Source organism: Schistosoma mansoni, chromosome W (assembly GCF_000237925.1).
Source record: "Schistosoma mansoni strain Puerto Rico chromosome W, complete genome".
Classification (NCBI taxonomy): domain Eukaryota; kingdom Metazoa; phylum Platyhelminthes; class Trematoda; order Strigeidida; family Schistosomatidae; genus Schistosoma; species Schistosoma mansoni.
The window spans coordinates 44,207,095-44,225,502 of record NC_031502.1 but is presented as its reverse complement, the minus strand read 5'-3'; the positions used below and the strand labels follow the sequence as shown (position 1 = coordinate 44,225,502).

The 18,408-nt window shown below is 35.7% G+C and overlaps 1 protein-coding gene across 1 annotated transcript; it reads right to left on the bottom strand.

Annotated features, from left to right (window-relative positions):
• Positions 1-8,017: 8,017 nt before the first annotated feature.
• On the bottom strand, positions 8,018-15,955 carry Smp_099030 (protein kinase). Its single transcript, XM_018789832.1, has 9 exons — positions 15,933-15,955; positions 9,765-9,861; positions 9,610-9,721; positions 9,474-9,575; positions 9,241-9,435; positions 9,099-9,209; positions 8,706-9,057; positions 8,583-8,657; positions 8,018-8,548 (listed from the first exon to the last, which is right to left on the bottom strand). The coding sequence occupies exons 2-9, from the start codon at positions 9,857-9,859 to the stop codon at positions 8,517-8,519; spliced, it is 1,074 nt and encodes a 357-aa protein (XP_018655235.1). The 5' UTR covers positions 9,860-9,861; positions 15,933-15,955; the 3' UTR covers positions 8,018-8,516.
• Positions 15,956-18,408: the final 2,453 nt, after the last annotated feature.

Here is an 18,408-nt window from a genome sequence, read left to right as displayed (position 1 = left end):
CAGTCTCTTATTGGTCATATGCGCATACTGTGAGTATTGCCTTGATATAGCCTTAATTCACAAGCATTATAAGCAAAGATGGATAGTGACTAGCAGTGGAATCCAGGACAAGCGTTTCGTCCTATTTGGAGCTCGTTAGTTGGATGTAATAATAAAATCGTGAACAAATTACAAGATTTAAAATTTAAACAATCTACCACTTCTCATTCATTAGGCTGTAAAAGTATATTATACAAACTACTCAGAGTAAATCTATCAAAATTAAAACAGGATCTCGTGAATTGTTTGAGCGAAATTAAAATTATAGTACCAGATAAACGGTATGTTGTGACTAATTAATTTTAAAAAACTTCTAATATTTGGTTCCTAAAATGATATTGATAAAAATATCTACTATGCAAACAAATAATGAATATAACATAGTACTGTAACCAAATAATGAGTAACATAGGATCCAGACTGTGTGTGTTAGAGTATTGATATGACTGAATCCATATTCATGGGTTCTTTTATAGCTAGATAGTATTTCCCTACTCTAACTCTTTATTCTGAATATCAACCCCGAGTTTCTTAATTTTGTAAGCAAAAGGTTGGTTAAACATCATTACATTATGGCTAATATCAGTTCGTGATAAACACTTAAAACTCAATTCATAATCATTATACATAACTCTAGTTTAACTCCTATTATCTAACCCTAACCTATTTGCATTATAGCTTATGTCGATTACTGATGAAAACCCTATAGGGTTATAACCCTAACTCATGACACTGCCTCAACCTCTATTATGAATACTTGACCTTTTCCATTCACAATAATTTGTAATTTAACTTGTGAGAGATTGTTTATCCTATAAGATGCACTATTTCACAGTAATTCTATTGTTCTTTAGTATAGATTATTTTTTAACCAGATAGACAAACTGATCAAGGTCGTCAGTACGGTACACTTTTACCTACTACACTTGTAGTACACCTCTAGAGTGGGGCAGTAATCAATATTCCTATGAATGTGCACAATAAATCTACAAATTTACTATTTCAATCCATCTGATTATAATTATTAACATTACAATCATTCATAAATATCTCACGTGTAAATTTATTGTGGTATCTACAAGGAATATACTGACGGATATCGCCGGGTTTTTAAACTAAACTATTCTATTAGGAATTACTTCGCATAGTACACTCAAAGAGTAATACAGCCAAGGAAATAATATTATCAACATCACATCCTTTGGGATAAGTTGCTAAATAAACTGATCTCCTTATAAAGGTATTTGACAGGCATCATAACTAATCCTCTGTTATCACTTAGGTAAATCACTTAGGAAAATTCATCTACGCTTAATTGACACTTTTAACATCTAGTCTAGCTTAGATCGACTTGTGAATTCAACTGTTAAAATATTACAGTCTCCACAAATCCCCATACTTTTAACATCATTGAAATTGTTGGTTAAAAATCTCACTAAGGCCAAAACGTTTCTCGAATCTTTTAGACAAACTTTATTTTTGAGTATTAATAAGCTCTTCACATAGATACTATTAAAACACGATAGTAAATTTAATATATTGTTGTTTTATATAAATTAACCTTATGACAAAACCTCATCAGTTGACAGATCGAATATAATCAAATATACAAAAAAGGAATCTGCTTGATTATTATAGACTGACTATTTCGTGTGTTGATTATATATATTGATGGGGTTCAATAAATGATTTTTCCTGTAATTCTTCTATCAAACCAGTAATGATTTGTACTTATTCTTAAATACTAATTTTTTTATAAAGGGAAAGTACCTATTAAAAATAAAATTTGATTCAACAAAGAGTGCTCTTCTCAAGGAGTTGTCATAGCTATATAACCATAAATCTGTTGTTCTTCCTCCACAATATTAATCAATTATATGTTTTATTTAATGATATTAATTTCTAAACATAGTAGCAGGGAAGAAAAGTCAACAACAGTAAAAGAATTGTTATTTCTCTTAAGAAACTGTGGTTGTTACGAATATTCATTCAGCGTGTCAAAGAAGTTAAATGAAGAATAATAGTTGTTTACAAGGAATCGAGTAATATGGTAAGATAAAGTCATGAAATTTAAATGTGACAGCCGACAGCCAACGGTGTTAATGCAGGCTCAATGGTCTAGAGGTTAAGCGCTCACGCGCGAGACTGATAGGTCTTGGGTTCGAATCTCATGAGGTGGGATCGTGAATGCGCACTGCTGAGGAGTCCCACAATAGGACGAAACGGTCTTCCAGTGATTCCAGGTTTTCCATGGTGGTCTAGCTTCAATTGACTCATGATCTCAACCATAGAATTACTAAAATCAACACAAAACCCCCTTCTGATAAATATTACGCCCCTTACTATATTTAGTTAAATCAAAAATATTATTAATAATAACTTGTGGTTTAGTAATTCGATTACATTCTTACTTTAATTACACTAAGTAAAACAGAAATTAAAATAAACATAGAAAATATTCACTGAATAAGAATTTCACGAAACCGATTGCTACTCTTTTATATGCTTAAACAAACGTCATCGTTTGACATACTTAAATATGATTAAAATAATGTTAAACGTCATTATTCATATATCGTTTAGATAACAGGAATTTTGCTTCATTACTTATCAGAACAATAAGAACACAGTGATGTAAGAAAAATTGATTATATTTTTAGTCGTGAATCTCTCAATGATAAGATTAAAATTATTATTTGCTCAAGTAAGAGATATGCAATTGAACACGTACTTGCTCAAGTTTTGTGCTCACTCTTATTTCCGTAGAACTTAATTCAATGTAGTTATATACAATAATAAATCTACTAATTAAAGATATCAACTCCTATATCGTTTAACTACTGACTTGTCAATAATCTTACTCGTAATAGCTTGTTTTTGATCCAAATAGTGATCGGTTCATGATCTCAATAAAAAAGTAAGTATTTACAAAACTATGCTAATAATTGTCAAGTGCTCACTGGTGACTAGCCTCGAGAGATAATTCTCGAAGTTTTAGTGAAATCCTATGACCAGTGGAGATCAACCGTGTCGAATATGGGGCAGTTGCTCACCGAAGACAATGGAAGATGGTCGCGCAATATCATGGATTGGTTTGAGTCGGACATCAACACCGTCGGATATCTGTTTAAGGGTCTACAAGTTAGGCGTTGGCGCGAGACCGAAAGTCCTGGGTTCGAGTCCTGAGTGCATGATTGTGGATGCGCACTGGTGAGAAGTCCCGTGCTAGGATGAAACGGCTGTCCAGTGCTTCCAGGTTTCTAATGGTGGTCTAACACTGATCAGTTCATGATCTTATTAAGAACTTAAATAATTAGATATTTACAGTAACGTATGATGAGACATAATACTAAGAAATAGAGAACAAGTTAGGAAACAGGTCTTTTGATAAAGTTGTGAAAAAGTAGGCTAATTATCAGGAGTCTGATAGATCGAAATCTAGCAGGGAGCCAGTTTCCGCAAAGTCAATAATCGTCGCTTCACATAAAAAATACTTATTGATCGTGATCCAATTTTCTTACTATTTAAAGATCTCTGGCATTGAGATCCTAGTTTGAACTGATGTAGTGTTGAAATAAATGTTTTCATTAGATTTGATAATAGACATAATATTATATTCAATCCAGAATCTGATTCTAGAAAACAACCCGTAAAATACCGATAATTCTTGTGTCTCTTATCAGTAATGAGTATATGAAAACTCGATTAATCCTATAGTCTGACTTGAGAATTTTTTATTTGACACTACAATATAAGCTATCAGTGGCATACTGTAGTCACGATGATATTTCTTCATTAGTACATATGGATGGAGCAAGTCGACTTTCAACAGCTTTATGTGACATGAATTATTTTGGAAATGTGTTCACTGATATTTCTTGACTGTGTAATCGACCAGTCAAATTTCCCCTCTTTCATTGTCCGTAGCTGTAAATTTAACAATTGTTCAGGTTTCTACCACTTCAACTGTCACACTAATAATAATTCATTGGTTTTCATCAGGACAATATGTCACTGTTTGTAAAAAAAGCTACCCTTAAACAAACAAATATTCATAGTGTATGAATTCTTATACATGAAAATTTAATTTCTATACATAAACCTTTTCTTATGAGGAAGATATAAAGACGGGAAAATCTCATACTAAATTCATACTACTTGATAATAATTCAGTTGCTATTTTTGCGTTGTGAATTTACTTTTCTACCTGTGTTTATGATGACAGCATGAATGAAAGGATATTCTACTTTCAATTTTGGTACCTAGTTTTATTTAGGTTATTTTCATTAGCGGTTTATATGAAGCAAATGATAGTAAAATAAAGAAAATCATATACACGTCAATTATCAGTTATAAATAATCAACACTTGACATTTAAGCCCAAGTAATCGTTCGGTGAAATGGTTAAAACATGGTGTTAAACCTTAGAATTAACTTGTCAGTATCTAAAAATAAAAATTAGACCGCACTTCAAAATATTTCATAAATAGTAAATCCCATACAGGATAGTGAGTACATGTTTATTAAATGAAATCAATACATCAGAAAAGTTTTTTAAAGTAGATATCAACTAAATACTTTGACGAGTGTACGAAAGACACATTTCATGTGAAATCAAGTCCTTTAATTCAGAATTATTTCGAATCCACATATAAGGAAGAAATAACTGCTTCTATTAGAAAGAATGATAGCATATTTGTCATTAAATGAAGCACTTGAACAACAAAATTGAGTATATTTAACTAATGCCAACAACTTGCTTTCAAATAACCAAGCCCAAAAATGGATGACATGATTGATTTCAAACCACGTCTTGTAGACCGTTCCTTTTTAATAATATATAACAGTGTACTTAATGATAAATTTCACCACTAAAATGACTTCTTTCACCTTAAGCAAGTACATTATTTATATTACAGGTTCATATAAATTTGGACACACTCCGTAAAAATCAGTTGGAAATAATAAATACTCTAATCTTTTCTCTTAATGAAATAGAATATATTGTCTGAAACAATGTAAAAGAAAACAGATTATAATAAAAATATGTTTAGTTGTATCCTCATACCAGTTCATTTGTACGATCAATAAGGTAAATACTTAAGGATTATAATCACCAGTAACTAGGGTATTTTAAAAAAATCATCTTAAATCATTAAAAGACTCGTATTGTGCAAATGATAATCATTGTCCATTAATAAATACAAGAAAATGGTTATGCATACATATTTTAAAATAATAATCATACAAAAGATAAGAACTGTACATTTATTTTTTGTCATAATATAAATAAAATGCCTTTCATTATAATAGTAAGAAATTTACGATTTTATTTTACACAAGACTAGCATCATCTCTAACCATATGTTGCGCAAAAAATTGGCGTTAACACAACACAATATCTGATTCATGGATAAAAGAGGATCCTTAATTATTTCAGTCAGTTTTCATAGTAATCTAGACGATGAAGAAATTCATATATACAAAGGTGTACTTTTGAGTGATCCTAATGAATAGAGAATCCCTAAACATAAAATTAGTCAATGAATAACGATGTAACTAGGAGTTACACTTGAATAAATATACATAGAAATCAACTGTGCATATCAACACAGACTAGTGTATAAGAATAACAAACGCTTTTAGGAACCACTTGTGGACATAGGTCGCTGACCACGATCTTATTCGCAACCCCTTCCTTTGTCTAGGCTAGGGACCGGGGTTAACTTTAGAAGGACTACAGGTGGTGTAAAACAAGGTAAATATGTTAGTTGCTCAGTGATTAGCAGGCATATAGATAAACTTGTTGTGACTTGTATGACTACCACTAAACAGGATTCATCCAATAAATGAACTTAACATTTTGGAACCTTGCTTTTACAAACTAAGAAATGTTATCAACTCTGGGAACTAAAAGATGCCAGATCCTATTGCTTGGATTCACTACCAAATACCGAGTAAATATCTAATAACGGGCCTTGTAAACATAGGTTATCAACAGCTTAATTTACCGACGCTGTGACTGGTCGGAAGAAGCGGTGACCAGTTGCAACATATAACCGTCGTACGAAAGCTGTACAGGACTGGAATGTCTGACCTTCACGACTCCCTGGCAGGACCCAGAGATAAACAAACAGCGGTTCAAGGTGTTATCAGACATGACTCAGAATAAAAGCCAGTGGGAATCCTGCTGAGACTTTCTTTACTGTCTTCCGATAAGTGAGAGGGACTTCTCTAGCTAGAAGAATCCTTTCTGGTCGTACTTTGTCTAAACTATTTTTCCTATTATTTTCATTATTATATTATACTCATCTCTATCTATTCGCAATCTCATTATGTGGCACACACATGTCGGTGCTCCTTCGTGCCATTTGTGTTTAAATAAATAAATAGTTCTGTACAAATCTGTTTTGCCCCTAATTTCAGTAAACACTTTTAAGTGCTATTTACAAGGCTAGAGCCATTTTCGGGATTCCATGATGGAGGATAGCTAATAACTCGTAATATCCCATATAACACCATGAATACTCAAATACCTTGCTGAGTTATTAGTTCCTGTGAAGGAATACTCATGGGATGAGGATAGGCGGTATAAAGTGACCATAGGAAACGTACTTCCGACTACTTAACCACAACCATTTTTGAAGCTGAGTTAGCAATATAAATGTAAGGGGTATGTGAATTTATGTCACTATCTTTGGTTCCCAGTGAACAGAATCCACTGGCAGCAGTAGTGTTACCTAAACACCCAAAATACTTAACCGCATTAAATACTCCTAGTTCTCAATCTGAACTATATTGAGTGGGCATTGTTGGCGAAAACAGAGGTTAAAACCACTCCGAACGCCAAACCTATATGATTTGGTGTCACTGTAATATCCAGTTCCTGAAAAAAGCTGGTAACGGGTCTCTTACACTTTTCCTATGCCTTAACAAAAACATTATTGCCAGTGACAACAAAAAGATTGTAAGGGTTTAAAATCTGAATCTTCAAAAATACAGACAAGATAGCATTATCCGAAACACAGCGGTAAATTTTCTAGACAGAGAACAGGTGTGGCAATGTAATTAGTCACAAGGCTATTCAGCGTACCGCAGTTACAAGTAGGATGTGACTTAGTCTTTCTCTCGCGTTCCATCTGTAATTATGTTAAGTTTTTAGTTTTTCCTGAGTTTTGTCATTTGACCTACATTACAATGAGTACATTATTCATCAATAAGATACTTAATTGCAGTAAGTTACTACTCAATTCGATGGGATTTCCCATAACTTATGAAATATTCAAAACTGAAATGCTATTCCGATTCAGAAGACGTGCAGCTCCTTACACTGCTCAGAATAACAGTCAACAGCTCAGTGGGTGGATGTCGTCTTAGTCTTTGTCATTAAAACTCTACCATTCTATTCCAACGCCTGCCGCTCACAGCATAAAAAAGGGTGAGGATGAGCATATCAAGATCACTAGTTCATAAACAAACAAATTCACTACTTCGTCTGTGTCTAACATGAATATTACTTCAAAGATACCCACAATTTTGATCTTAAAACCTATGTATACCCTTCGACCTTAATCCTCATGTTTCGTGTACATAGGGCAAGGCAAACTGAGCATGATTACTATTTACTAGACCATTGGTAGATGAGCTAAAAATTAATGCAATTTGGTAGAATTCGATTCAATTTATCACCAAACATTATTAATCTAAAAGTTTTTAAATCAAAATATTCAATCATTATTTGCGAACTCGACAAATACAAGGATTGTCATATTTATTTGTAGCAACAATTACAAACTCATCTTTCCATCATCTCAGTGATGTTTTGCACCTAGTCTCGAGTAAATGTATAACCCCGAGCACAAATAAATTACATTTGTTCTGTTTAACACCAAAATCTATTCTGTCACGTCCAGCATTCTAATTTATTAACCGAAAGCAATCGAATAAAAACCCAAACATATAATTTATGCACACATTTCTCATACGAATCATTTTTATTCTATAGAACAGGTCATCTGAAAAAAGTGAGCCAAATACAATAAGAAGCACAAAGATTTTAACTTTATAATCAAACAAGCTTCATTCAATTTTACGAGGTAAACTGAGTCATCTACTAATTGGTCGTGAAAATGCAATTTTTTAACAGATAATGTGCAGTGCAAAACATGACTGCGTTCATTTTTAAGCTGACAACAAAATACCTTCGGAACCGAATCAAACAAGTAGATAACCATGTCACTGATGAAAAAACACTATTTTAAAAGGAATACACCTCTAAACACAGAAGATACAGATACACAAAAGTCGGACCCATTGTTAAACAAAAGCGCTTCACTAAGTTATAAAATTTTATATGATTGGTGGATGCAGTAAAACAACCGGGCTTTATACAAATCCAAACAATTGGAGAATGGAGATTATCCATAATCGCATAATGGAACGTTAATGAAAATAATTTTCTTTGATAATAGCAGATATTACGTCGGATTCGTACTTGGCGTGGTCGAACCTAAACAACAGAAATATACGGAGATGAGGCTTACCAGGTTTCTTATTACCATCATTATTCTGCTGAGCACCAACAGGAATTCGACCACCATGGTCCTGCACAATAGCGCCTAGAATTATTAAGTTGTGAAGTAGACCATGATGAGAACAAAACTTACGAAAATACACATGTTCCATAGCTTCTCGAGCAGTCAATCGTTCAGCATGATCATAACGCAATAATTTATCTAGAAGATCAAGTGACTCTGGGCTAACAAGGTGTTGGTTCTCTGCATGTACAAAACGTTCCCATCTCTTTTTCGTATGTCGGCCTAAAATTTCATTAAATCGAGGATCCAGAACTATTTCGTATTTGGTCAAATATTGAAATAGCTCCTCTGTACCAAGAACTTTGGCAATTCGAACTAGTTGATCATAATTATCGTGACCATGGAAGAAAGGTTCTTTCCTGAAGATCATACTAGCAAAAACACACCCCAAAGACCAAAGATCTAAAGAATAATCGTACATCTGCAAATCCATAACTTAGTTACAGAAAATCATAAACTCACCTGGTAATCAACCAACAGCTCGGGTCCCTTAAAGTATCGTGATGCAACACGAACATTATATTCTTGTCCAGGATGATAAAATTCTGCCAAACCCCAATCAATCAAACGTAACTAGACTAAATAAAATACAGACGAAAATTACCTTTCTTTGGGAATGATTAATCATAACATTATGCGGTTTTACATCCCGATGCATAATTCCCATGCTGTGACATGCATCAAGTGCACGTAACAATTCGAACATGTAGTACCGAATGTCGTAATCTGTTAAGGTATGATACAACTCTTTGAAATCCCGATTTTCAACGTGTTCGAAAATGAGAGCAGGTGTGCGAGACTGAAAGAGTTATACATCAGGAACAACGTTTTTCTTACAATGGGATCCTTTACTACTGCTTCAAGACATATTACATTTGTCACGCCACGTAGATTTTCCAAGATCTTAATCTCACGCTTGATTTTCTTTTTTTTGACAGGCTTAAGGCAGCAATTATGTGTTGAGATGACTTACCTTCAACACCTTAATGACACATTTCTCATTGTTTGTTATATTTAACCCCTCGAACACTTCACTGTATTTGCCGCGGCCCAATTTTCGAACAATTTGGTAATCATCCTGATCACTAAACATGAGGCATGTTGATTTACGATATTATAATGATTTACCCCCATTTCACTTCATATGATTCATAATCCCAATATTCGCGAGGACGATTAAGATTTACATCTGCATACACTCGAGCTTTGCTCGATAAAGGCATGTCTGGAATAAAAGTGAACATAATGTTGATCTGTTATCGGAAATAGGTATTATTTCATCATAAACTAAATAAGGAACGATACAACCAGAATAAATGAAACACAAACCACTTTCGGGGAAATTATAACGGTCAGTGGATTGCATAAACTAGATGTAATTATTTAAATTTCCAGAGTTGAACAGTACGTTAAATTAGTTGTCACACGAAATAGGAAACCATATGCGTGTGTATGGGTAGTGATTGATACAATATTCCAACACTAACCGGAGAAATCGACTTAGCAAAATCCATATGAGGTAGAAGTTAAACAACAAAAATGTCGTTCTAAAAAAAAAGGAGTCTGAAGAACAAGCTGCATGGGATAATAAAATGCCCAATGCAAAAAGTGAACACAACTATGAGCGACTTTAAACTACCTTACTGGTATCCAACTTCAAATCATGACCATTACTCGTAGTTAAGAATTCTACATCTCTACACTAAGCCCAGACCAAGAGATAATACCCCCACAGACTGATATCACTTATGCAAGACACCAGTGCGAGTTGCATAAACTCTAACGGTGGACATAGCTCCATTATTGGAGTCCTATAAACTCTATATTACTTACTCGATGGTTCCACCATACCTATAGTTTTAAGATAGGAATGATCAATTATTATATGTTTATATTTTACCAGGTTTACAGTCATAAAGTAACACAAGGCAGAATGCTGTGAAGTACATCTGATCAGAAGTAACCAGGTTGATATCTGTTCAATGTAACAAAATTTACCAAAATTCAAAAAAGGATTTGATTAAATGTAGTTTTATTAAGCTGATAACACACCAGAGCTGATGAGACAAGTGAAATGGTCAACACGCTTGACAACTTTAGTTATTTAATGACCCATAAAGCAACATTCTACATCTATAAAAACGACTCAAACCACGTCAGTTTACCAGGAAAACAAGTAGTATGTTGGTAGCTGTCTTTTGATTTCAGTTCATTTAAGTTCAGTGAGGAGCTATCAGTGCCATTTTGTATTACCTAACGAGCAGTTTTAGTCATCTTAACAGCTAAAACGCTCATCCGATATCTTAACACTTCTGATGCATAAAGATCAAAAATATTTTCCCAATTTAACTGGTCAGAATTCAGTAGGTAATATAAGCCCAGTCTCAACATTAATACTGTATTAGTACAAGTGGATTAAACACTGTTGGCATTAAAATTAAGTTAGTTAAGAAATTAATCTGAAGGTTATTATTAGCTGGTAATATGGATACTTCTACGCTAATAAAGATTAACAAAAACCTTATTCACAATACGCTTCCTGAAAAACAAACTCGAGTTATTAAAATATTGTGGATTTGTTAACTGAAGTGTCTCACTCACAAATCAAGAGAATGTACAATCAGATTTACTGAGTAGCAAGAAAACCAGTCAAATATCTTTATGACGTCAGCAAAAGCAACTTTTGTTTACGATTAGAATAAAGCTAATTCCAATAGTAAAATATAACTATCCTTCAAGTAATTTAATTTCAGTAGTTATATTAGAAAGTAAATATATTATTTTTGATCACACGTTTTACACAGCTAAATACAAGTGAGAAATCAACTAAGTAGGTTCAGAATGACTGAATCCCCACCCATATATTCTAAATAACCTAGTATCCACAGATCTATATCGTAATAAGACCACGTCCTCTAGATACTCCGAGAACGACTTAACCAGCTAAATGACCACTGCTTTAGAAACAGCTTTATAACATGTGAAATATTGCAAGACAGTGGGGATTTTGGTTACTGCCCGAAATGATTACATTGAGGGTGTTTACACGTAGGTTTTATTCGGCCTGACCAAGGATACACTACTCGTGATTCGGTTTAATATCTAACCGACACATAAATACGTTGTCTTGAATAGACAAAGAGATTCGTTTGTCATTTATATCCGCTTCAATGCACTGGAATGTGAAAACAAATGACAGCAACCTGTCATCAAAGCTTTGACAGATGAAGCACTGTCTAAGCCAGAAACAGGAGCTGAGAAGTATGTATAAGACAACATTGCGGTTAGGACTGTACATACGGCATATGGCCTGATTCAATAACAACTTCAACACAGCACTGGTAATGTGCGAATAAGCATTTTAGCATTATTATTATTCATTATTTAAACACATGAACACAGGTACAAGGAGGCACCAAACAGATATGTGCCACATAAATCATTCAATCGGTGTAAAGGCTGAGATACTGTCTAGACGCCAAAACCGAAGCAGGTGTTTTTTATAGGGGGACACACCCGGAACCCTTGACCTAAAGGTCTAGTCCATAAGGCAGTGGAGCAACGCGAGGAGATGCAGTCGCCGGTGACCAACAAAAGGTTCATACTCCATTTGATGCCTCAGGATTCTGGAGTCCATGTGCACCGTTCGTTCGGGATCAGAGTTTTCCAGGGCACGATACAAAAGTAGAAGCAGAGTACACTGACTTATTTATTTATTCATTTATTTAAACACATACATATTGGTACAAAAGAGCACCAGATACATATGCGCCACAAAAAATAATGAAAGTAGGAAGAGAAGGGATGAAAAGATAAGGCGGACTGAAATGTACAACCAGGAGATTCTTTCAGTTAAGAAAGTTAGAACCACTCTTTATGAAGAAAGTGAAAGAAGGTTACATCAGGATCGCCACTAGCTTCTATTCTGAGCCATATCTGATAACGTCTCTAGCCACTGTGTTGCACCATCTCTCGGACCCCAGCCAGCGAGTCGTGAAGGACCAACAGAAACTAGCCCTTTGCAGCTTTCTTTCATGCCACGACACCATGTCATACACTGACCTCCTCTCCGCTCTCTCCAACCAGTCCCAGCGTCGACAAATAATGCACGACGTGGAAGTCTCTGGGACGACATTCGTAGAACATGTCCAAGCCACTGAAGTCGGTGTTTCAAGATGGTGACACCAATTGAATTATCGTCTCTGACGACCTTGAACCACTACGTCCTAGCCAACTGTTTGGTTATGAAACAATAAGTGGTAAAAACACGACTGATAAACAGATTTTCACGACAAACCGACACTAGTTATGATACAAAAGTGGTTTTTAGCCACAAGTAGATTAATTTTGCGTCGAATTATGACTGATTCGTTCACAAACTTTACGCGATTGGTATGATGGAAATAATAATAATTATTATTATAGCCAATCGTACCAGTGATTGTTTTGCTGTACTTGTTTCTTTAAGTGTACCAAAGACACACATTCTTCGGTTGCCTGTGACCTTGCACGAGCTCAATTACGCTCGGTAGTTCTGCTTGTAAACTTTGGCACAATCTCGACACTCTTTCGATACCACGAGATTGCCAACAAATATACCTTATTGCAACCATCAACAGTCTTCTGGGTTTTGGCCTACGGACTGATCCAACTCGATATGTCGCACGTAATCTTCCTCTAGTGGTGATCACAGTCAATCGCAACTCGACGTCAACTACATGCACATGGGCTTCTAAGCTGCATATGGCAGTCTAGAATGTTTGGCATTCATGTGGCGAATATGGCAGTCTGAATAACTTGAAAATAGCTGACAGATACCATGTCTTAAACATTCACGGTTTTTCATTGACTCTAAACGAATAAACCATTACTTCTTGAATCGATCCACCACTGGCATATCGTCAGATAACGATAGCCCCAGATGTATGAAAGACGATAGTCCCTACTCTTCTCAGTCTTTTCGAAATTCCTCACGTCCCATTCGGACCTAGGAACGCTGCACAAACGCTTCAGTGCTATGTGTACCAGATAACTTGAAGGTGTAGGCCTGTAGAACACCTCGGGCAAACATGTCAGTACATATAACGATTCCAATAGTATGTGGTGATTATTTGTTTATTTATTTAAACACATATATATTGGTACAAAGGGCACCAGGTATATATGCGCCACAAAAAATAATGCGAATGGGAGGAAAAAGAGGGAATATGCGTATATATGAGGGAAGAAAAAAAGGATGAAAAAAGAAAAGAGTAATGATGGAGGGAACTGAAATGTACAACCAGGAGATTCTTTCAGTTAAGAAAGTTAGAACCACTCTTTATGAAGAAAGTGAAAGAAGGTTACATCAGGATCGCCACTAGCTTCTATTCTGAGCCATATCTGATAACGTCTCTAGCCACTGTGTTGCACCATCTCTCGGACCCCAGCCAGCGAGTCGTGAAGGACCAACAGAAACTAGCCCTTTGCAGCTTTCTTTCATGCCACGACACCATGTCATACACTGACCTCCTCTCCGCTCTCTCCAACCAGTCCCAGCGTCGACAAATAATGCACGACGTGGAAGTCTCTGGGACGACATTCGTAGAACATGTCCAAGCCACTGAAGTCGGTGTTTCAAGATGGTGACACCAATTGAATTATCGTCTCTGACGACCTTGAACCACTACGTCCTAGCCAACTGTTTGGTTATGAAACAATAAGTGGTAAAAACACGACTGATAAACAGATTTTCACGACAAACCGACACTAGTTATGATACAAAAGTGGTTTTTAGCCACAAGTAGATTAATTTTGCGTCGAATTATGACTGATTCGTTCACAAACTTTACCTGTACCCATGAAAATCGTAAGAACACAATAATTTTGACACAGTTCTTATATCTTTGGTAGGAAAACCAACATTCCTTTCATGTACTGACATCAACTTCAGACTGAAGTAACCTCAAAAAGTTCTACCGAATCCCATAGATTGTGTCCAGAAACTCATACAACTAGTACAGACGACAAGGGATAGTTTAGTCGCAGAAACTGGGAGATATATGGTTATCTGGATAAGACGATACCTAAAACCAATCATTTACAACATTCGCGAGATATGATACTCGACTGTTTTTCCTAAAAGTCTTGAGGACACAAAATACGAGATCGCTCGATCCTCTTACAACTTGATACATCTAGTCTGAAAACTGTTTATTTGAAAGACAATTTATTATAGCATATCATCGAATTCAGTTGCTATTCAAAGCTATCATATTTTAAAGAACAGTGGTTGGACTGAGTAATGAAAATCATATACGTTTTGACTTCGCCACAATAACTTTGTATGAAGAAAAGGCAGAAGGCTTCCAAGTGTAGTAGTTTGAGATATTCCTTGACACAAATTCACTAACATTATTTGTTATGTTGGAATAATTTCAGCCAAATTATTAACTCGTATATTCTTAACGAAATCGACATCCATAATCTATCTCGGTTGAAAGCAACTCACACACTAGAAACCGAATTCCAATCTGAATCAGAACGAAGTTCCACTTTTAACAAAGATCATCCAGTGGATGAGGCACAAAAGCGTCAAACTTTAGATTAATAGCTCCTAATAAGATAGTCAACATTAGCTATTAGTAAATAGTTGCTTATAAGCACAGAGTATGAGAATGTTGGAATGCTGTGAGCATAACCACAAAAACTATGACTAAAAATATCGAGAAAACCGATTGCATCGCATTCATAGTAGTTTATAAACGAAAACCCAGAGCACAGATGAATGTCTTTTGCGTGGTAAATTTAGAACAGCCAGTATTAAGTACTAGCCTGACTATATCGATTTCTCCTCACCCACTGTTTACAGAATTGAATCAGAAATGGTAGATTAACGTGACAACCGGTTGGGTAACATGACAGCCAGAACAAATGATACAAAACAAAGAATTGATCGCTTAGCATTGGAATTAATACGATTCATCTGGACACAAGACTTTACTTTTTAAAAAAAACGAAAAAACAAATGCACGAGAGTTGGCTTTGAACCCGTTTTGTGAAATCACCTTCACGTTTAAGTATAATTCAGTTAATGATACAATCGTTGTAGGCGTAAACTGTCCACTGTGACATTTTCTGTGTGACTTGATCAGTTTCATCAAAAGAACAGCTATAAAGATTCAACGGTCATGTACAGTGCACCCACGTGCATTATCATTGTTGCACCAGATAGTTTCTACGTTACCCCAATTGTATCAATAAGCGTCAGGACATTAAAAACAACCATATGACATGAAACTATGATAGTCGACATACCACAAACTTGTCCACTGCTTGGCACTAACCTTCGACGCAGAAACGAAAGCGCCAATTTACAATTGGCGGACACTGTGAGCATCAAAACAAACTATCTTATGGATTCAAAGAATAAACTCAACTAAAAACATTTCTTGTTGACTGCTTTGTCTCAAATTGATGTACAACCTCAAGGCGTTTTACAAGGAAGCAGTATATTGCAACGTTGTAGCAGGGTAAAACAAGCTTTTTATCAAGAGATCATTATGATTGGTGATATCCAGCACTCTTAATTACATCATGCATACAGTTATTCTATTGAAAGTCATTAGTGAAAGCCATGGTATCAGATGACAAAAGTTTCATCAACTACTCAATGAACACGAGTTAGGCCACAGATCATTGTTTCGATTAATACATCAGATGAATTAACTTACTGTACCTTATAATATCGAAGATGCTTTTCCAAAATAAATATGGATGGAACGCCTACCAAAGGCGGCAAGAACAATTCTTTGTACATGCAGTCAGCTACTAGGCTTGAAGAACCTTCCCATTATGGTTGACAGATAATTTAAGTAACACGTAGTCATACTCCGTAAGTGCAAGCACTCGTCGATACACAAAATGTTTCATTGAACTCTGAGAGTTCTACTGCTGGAGGTGTTGCGTTCCCATTATGTCGTTGGCATAGAGAATATTATGGCAAAAATAGAAACATTACAGAAAACCATTCCTAAAATGCCAGCAACTGACGTCCACTGCTTCGCGAACGGTCGGGACGAAAAAACCAAGAGATACACAAATTATTAGTTGGTAGCAAAGCAGATGTGGAAAAAGAGCTGAAAGTCGTGCTTCGACTTATAAGCTTCATGAGGTCTTCTTAGTTTGGAAGACGTGGAAACCAGACAGTAATGACAACAAATGTGACTAGTTAATGTTCTGACTGGCTTTCCTAAGCACAGGACTTCAGGTTCTGAGTTCCTAGTTGACAAAGAAGTAGAAGTCAGTATGATTACAGTTACTCAAGCTCGATAGCCGATATATAGTAATAATAAAGATTTACTGGGTGGGAAGGCAAAACACAAATGGAAAAGTCCGAAAAGAATTATTATTTCGGTTCTCGGAATTAGATGTAATCGAAGTAAATTGTTAACTTTAGCGAGTACTTCTTATTCTATCTTAAGTGTAGTATTTTTAGACTCATACAGTTTGCGAGCTGATACTGGGAGAACAAGGCCCACCGAATTATGCACACCGATACATGCTAAAGCCTTTTTCAAACTACCAGGTTCCTAGCTTAAAGAGATGCACCCCGATAAATGATGATTTTCCTGCTGCTTTCCGAAAATATCCGGAAATTACAAAACTAACTCACCAAGACGATAAGGCAAAACACTCAGCGATCTCTCATACTGTAAACACAGATTAACCAACAAAGACATTTTCATCACGGTTACCAAATGACAATCCAGCCGTATCCAAAGCACGTAATGCAACTGTGATTCACTCGTTTCTAAATTGGCCTGTAGTGATCTACTTTTATGACGAGAACGCGATTGGTATGATGGAAATAATAATAATTATTATTATAGCCAATCGTACCAGTGATTGTTTTGCTGTACTTGTTTCTTTAAGTGTACCAAAGACACACATTCTTCGGTTGCCTGTGACCTTGCACGAGCTCAATTACGCTCGGTAGTTCTGCTTGTAAACTTTGGCACAATCTCGACACTCTTTCGATACCACGAGATTGCCAACAAATATACCTTATTGCAACCATCAACAGTCTTCTGGGTTTTGGCCTACGGACTGATCCAACTCGATATGTCGCACGTAATCTTCCTCTAGTGGTGATCACAGTCAATCGCAACTCGACGTCAACTACATGCACATGGGCTTCTAAGCTGCATATGGCAGTCTAGAATGTTTGGCATTCATGTGGCGAATATGGCAGTCTGAATAACTTGAAAATAGCTGACAGATACCATGTCTTAAACATTCACGGTTTTTCATTGACTCTAAACGAATAAACCATTACTTCTTGAATCGATCCACCACTGGCATATCGTCAGATAACGATAGCCCCAGATGTATGAAAGACGATAGTCCCTACTCTTCTCAGTCTTTTCGAAATTCCTCACGTCCCATTCGGACCTAGGAACGCTGCACAAACGCTTCAGTGCTATGTGTACCAGATAACTTGAAGGTGTAGGCCTGTAGAACACCTCGGGCAAACATGTCAGTACATATAACGATTCCAATAGTATGTGGTGATTATTTGTTTATTTATTTAAACACATATATATTGGTACAAAGGGCACCAGGTATATATGCGCCACAAAAAATAATGCGAATGGGAGGAAAAAGAGGGAATATGCGTATATATGAGGGAAGAAAAAAAGGATGAAAAAAGAAAAGAGTAATGATGGAGGGAACTGAAATGTACAACCAGGAGATTCTTTCAGTTAAGAAAGTTAGAACCACTCTTTATGAA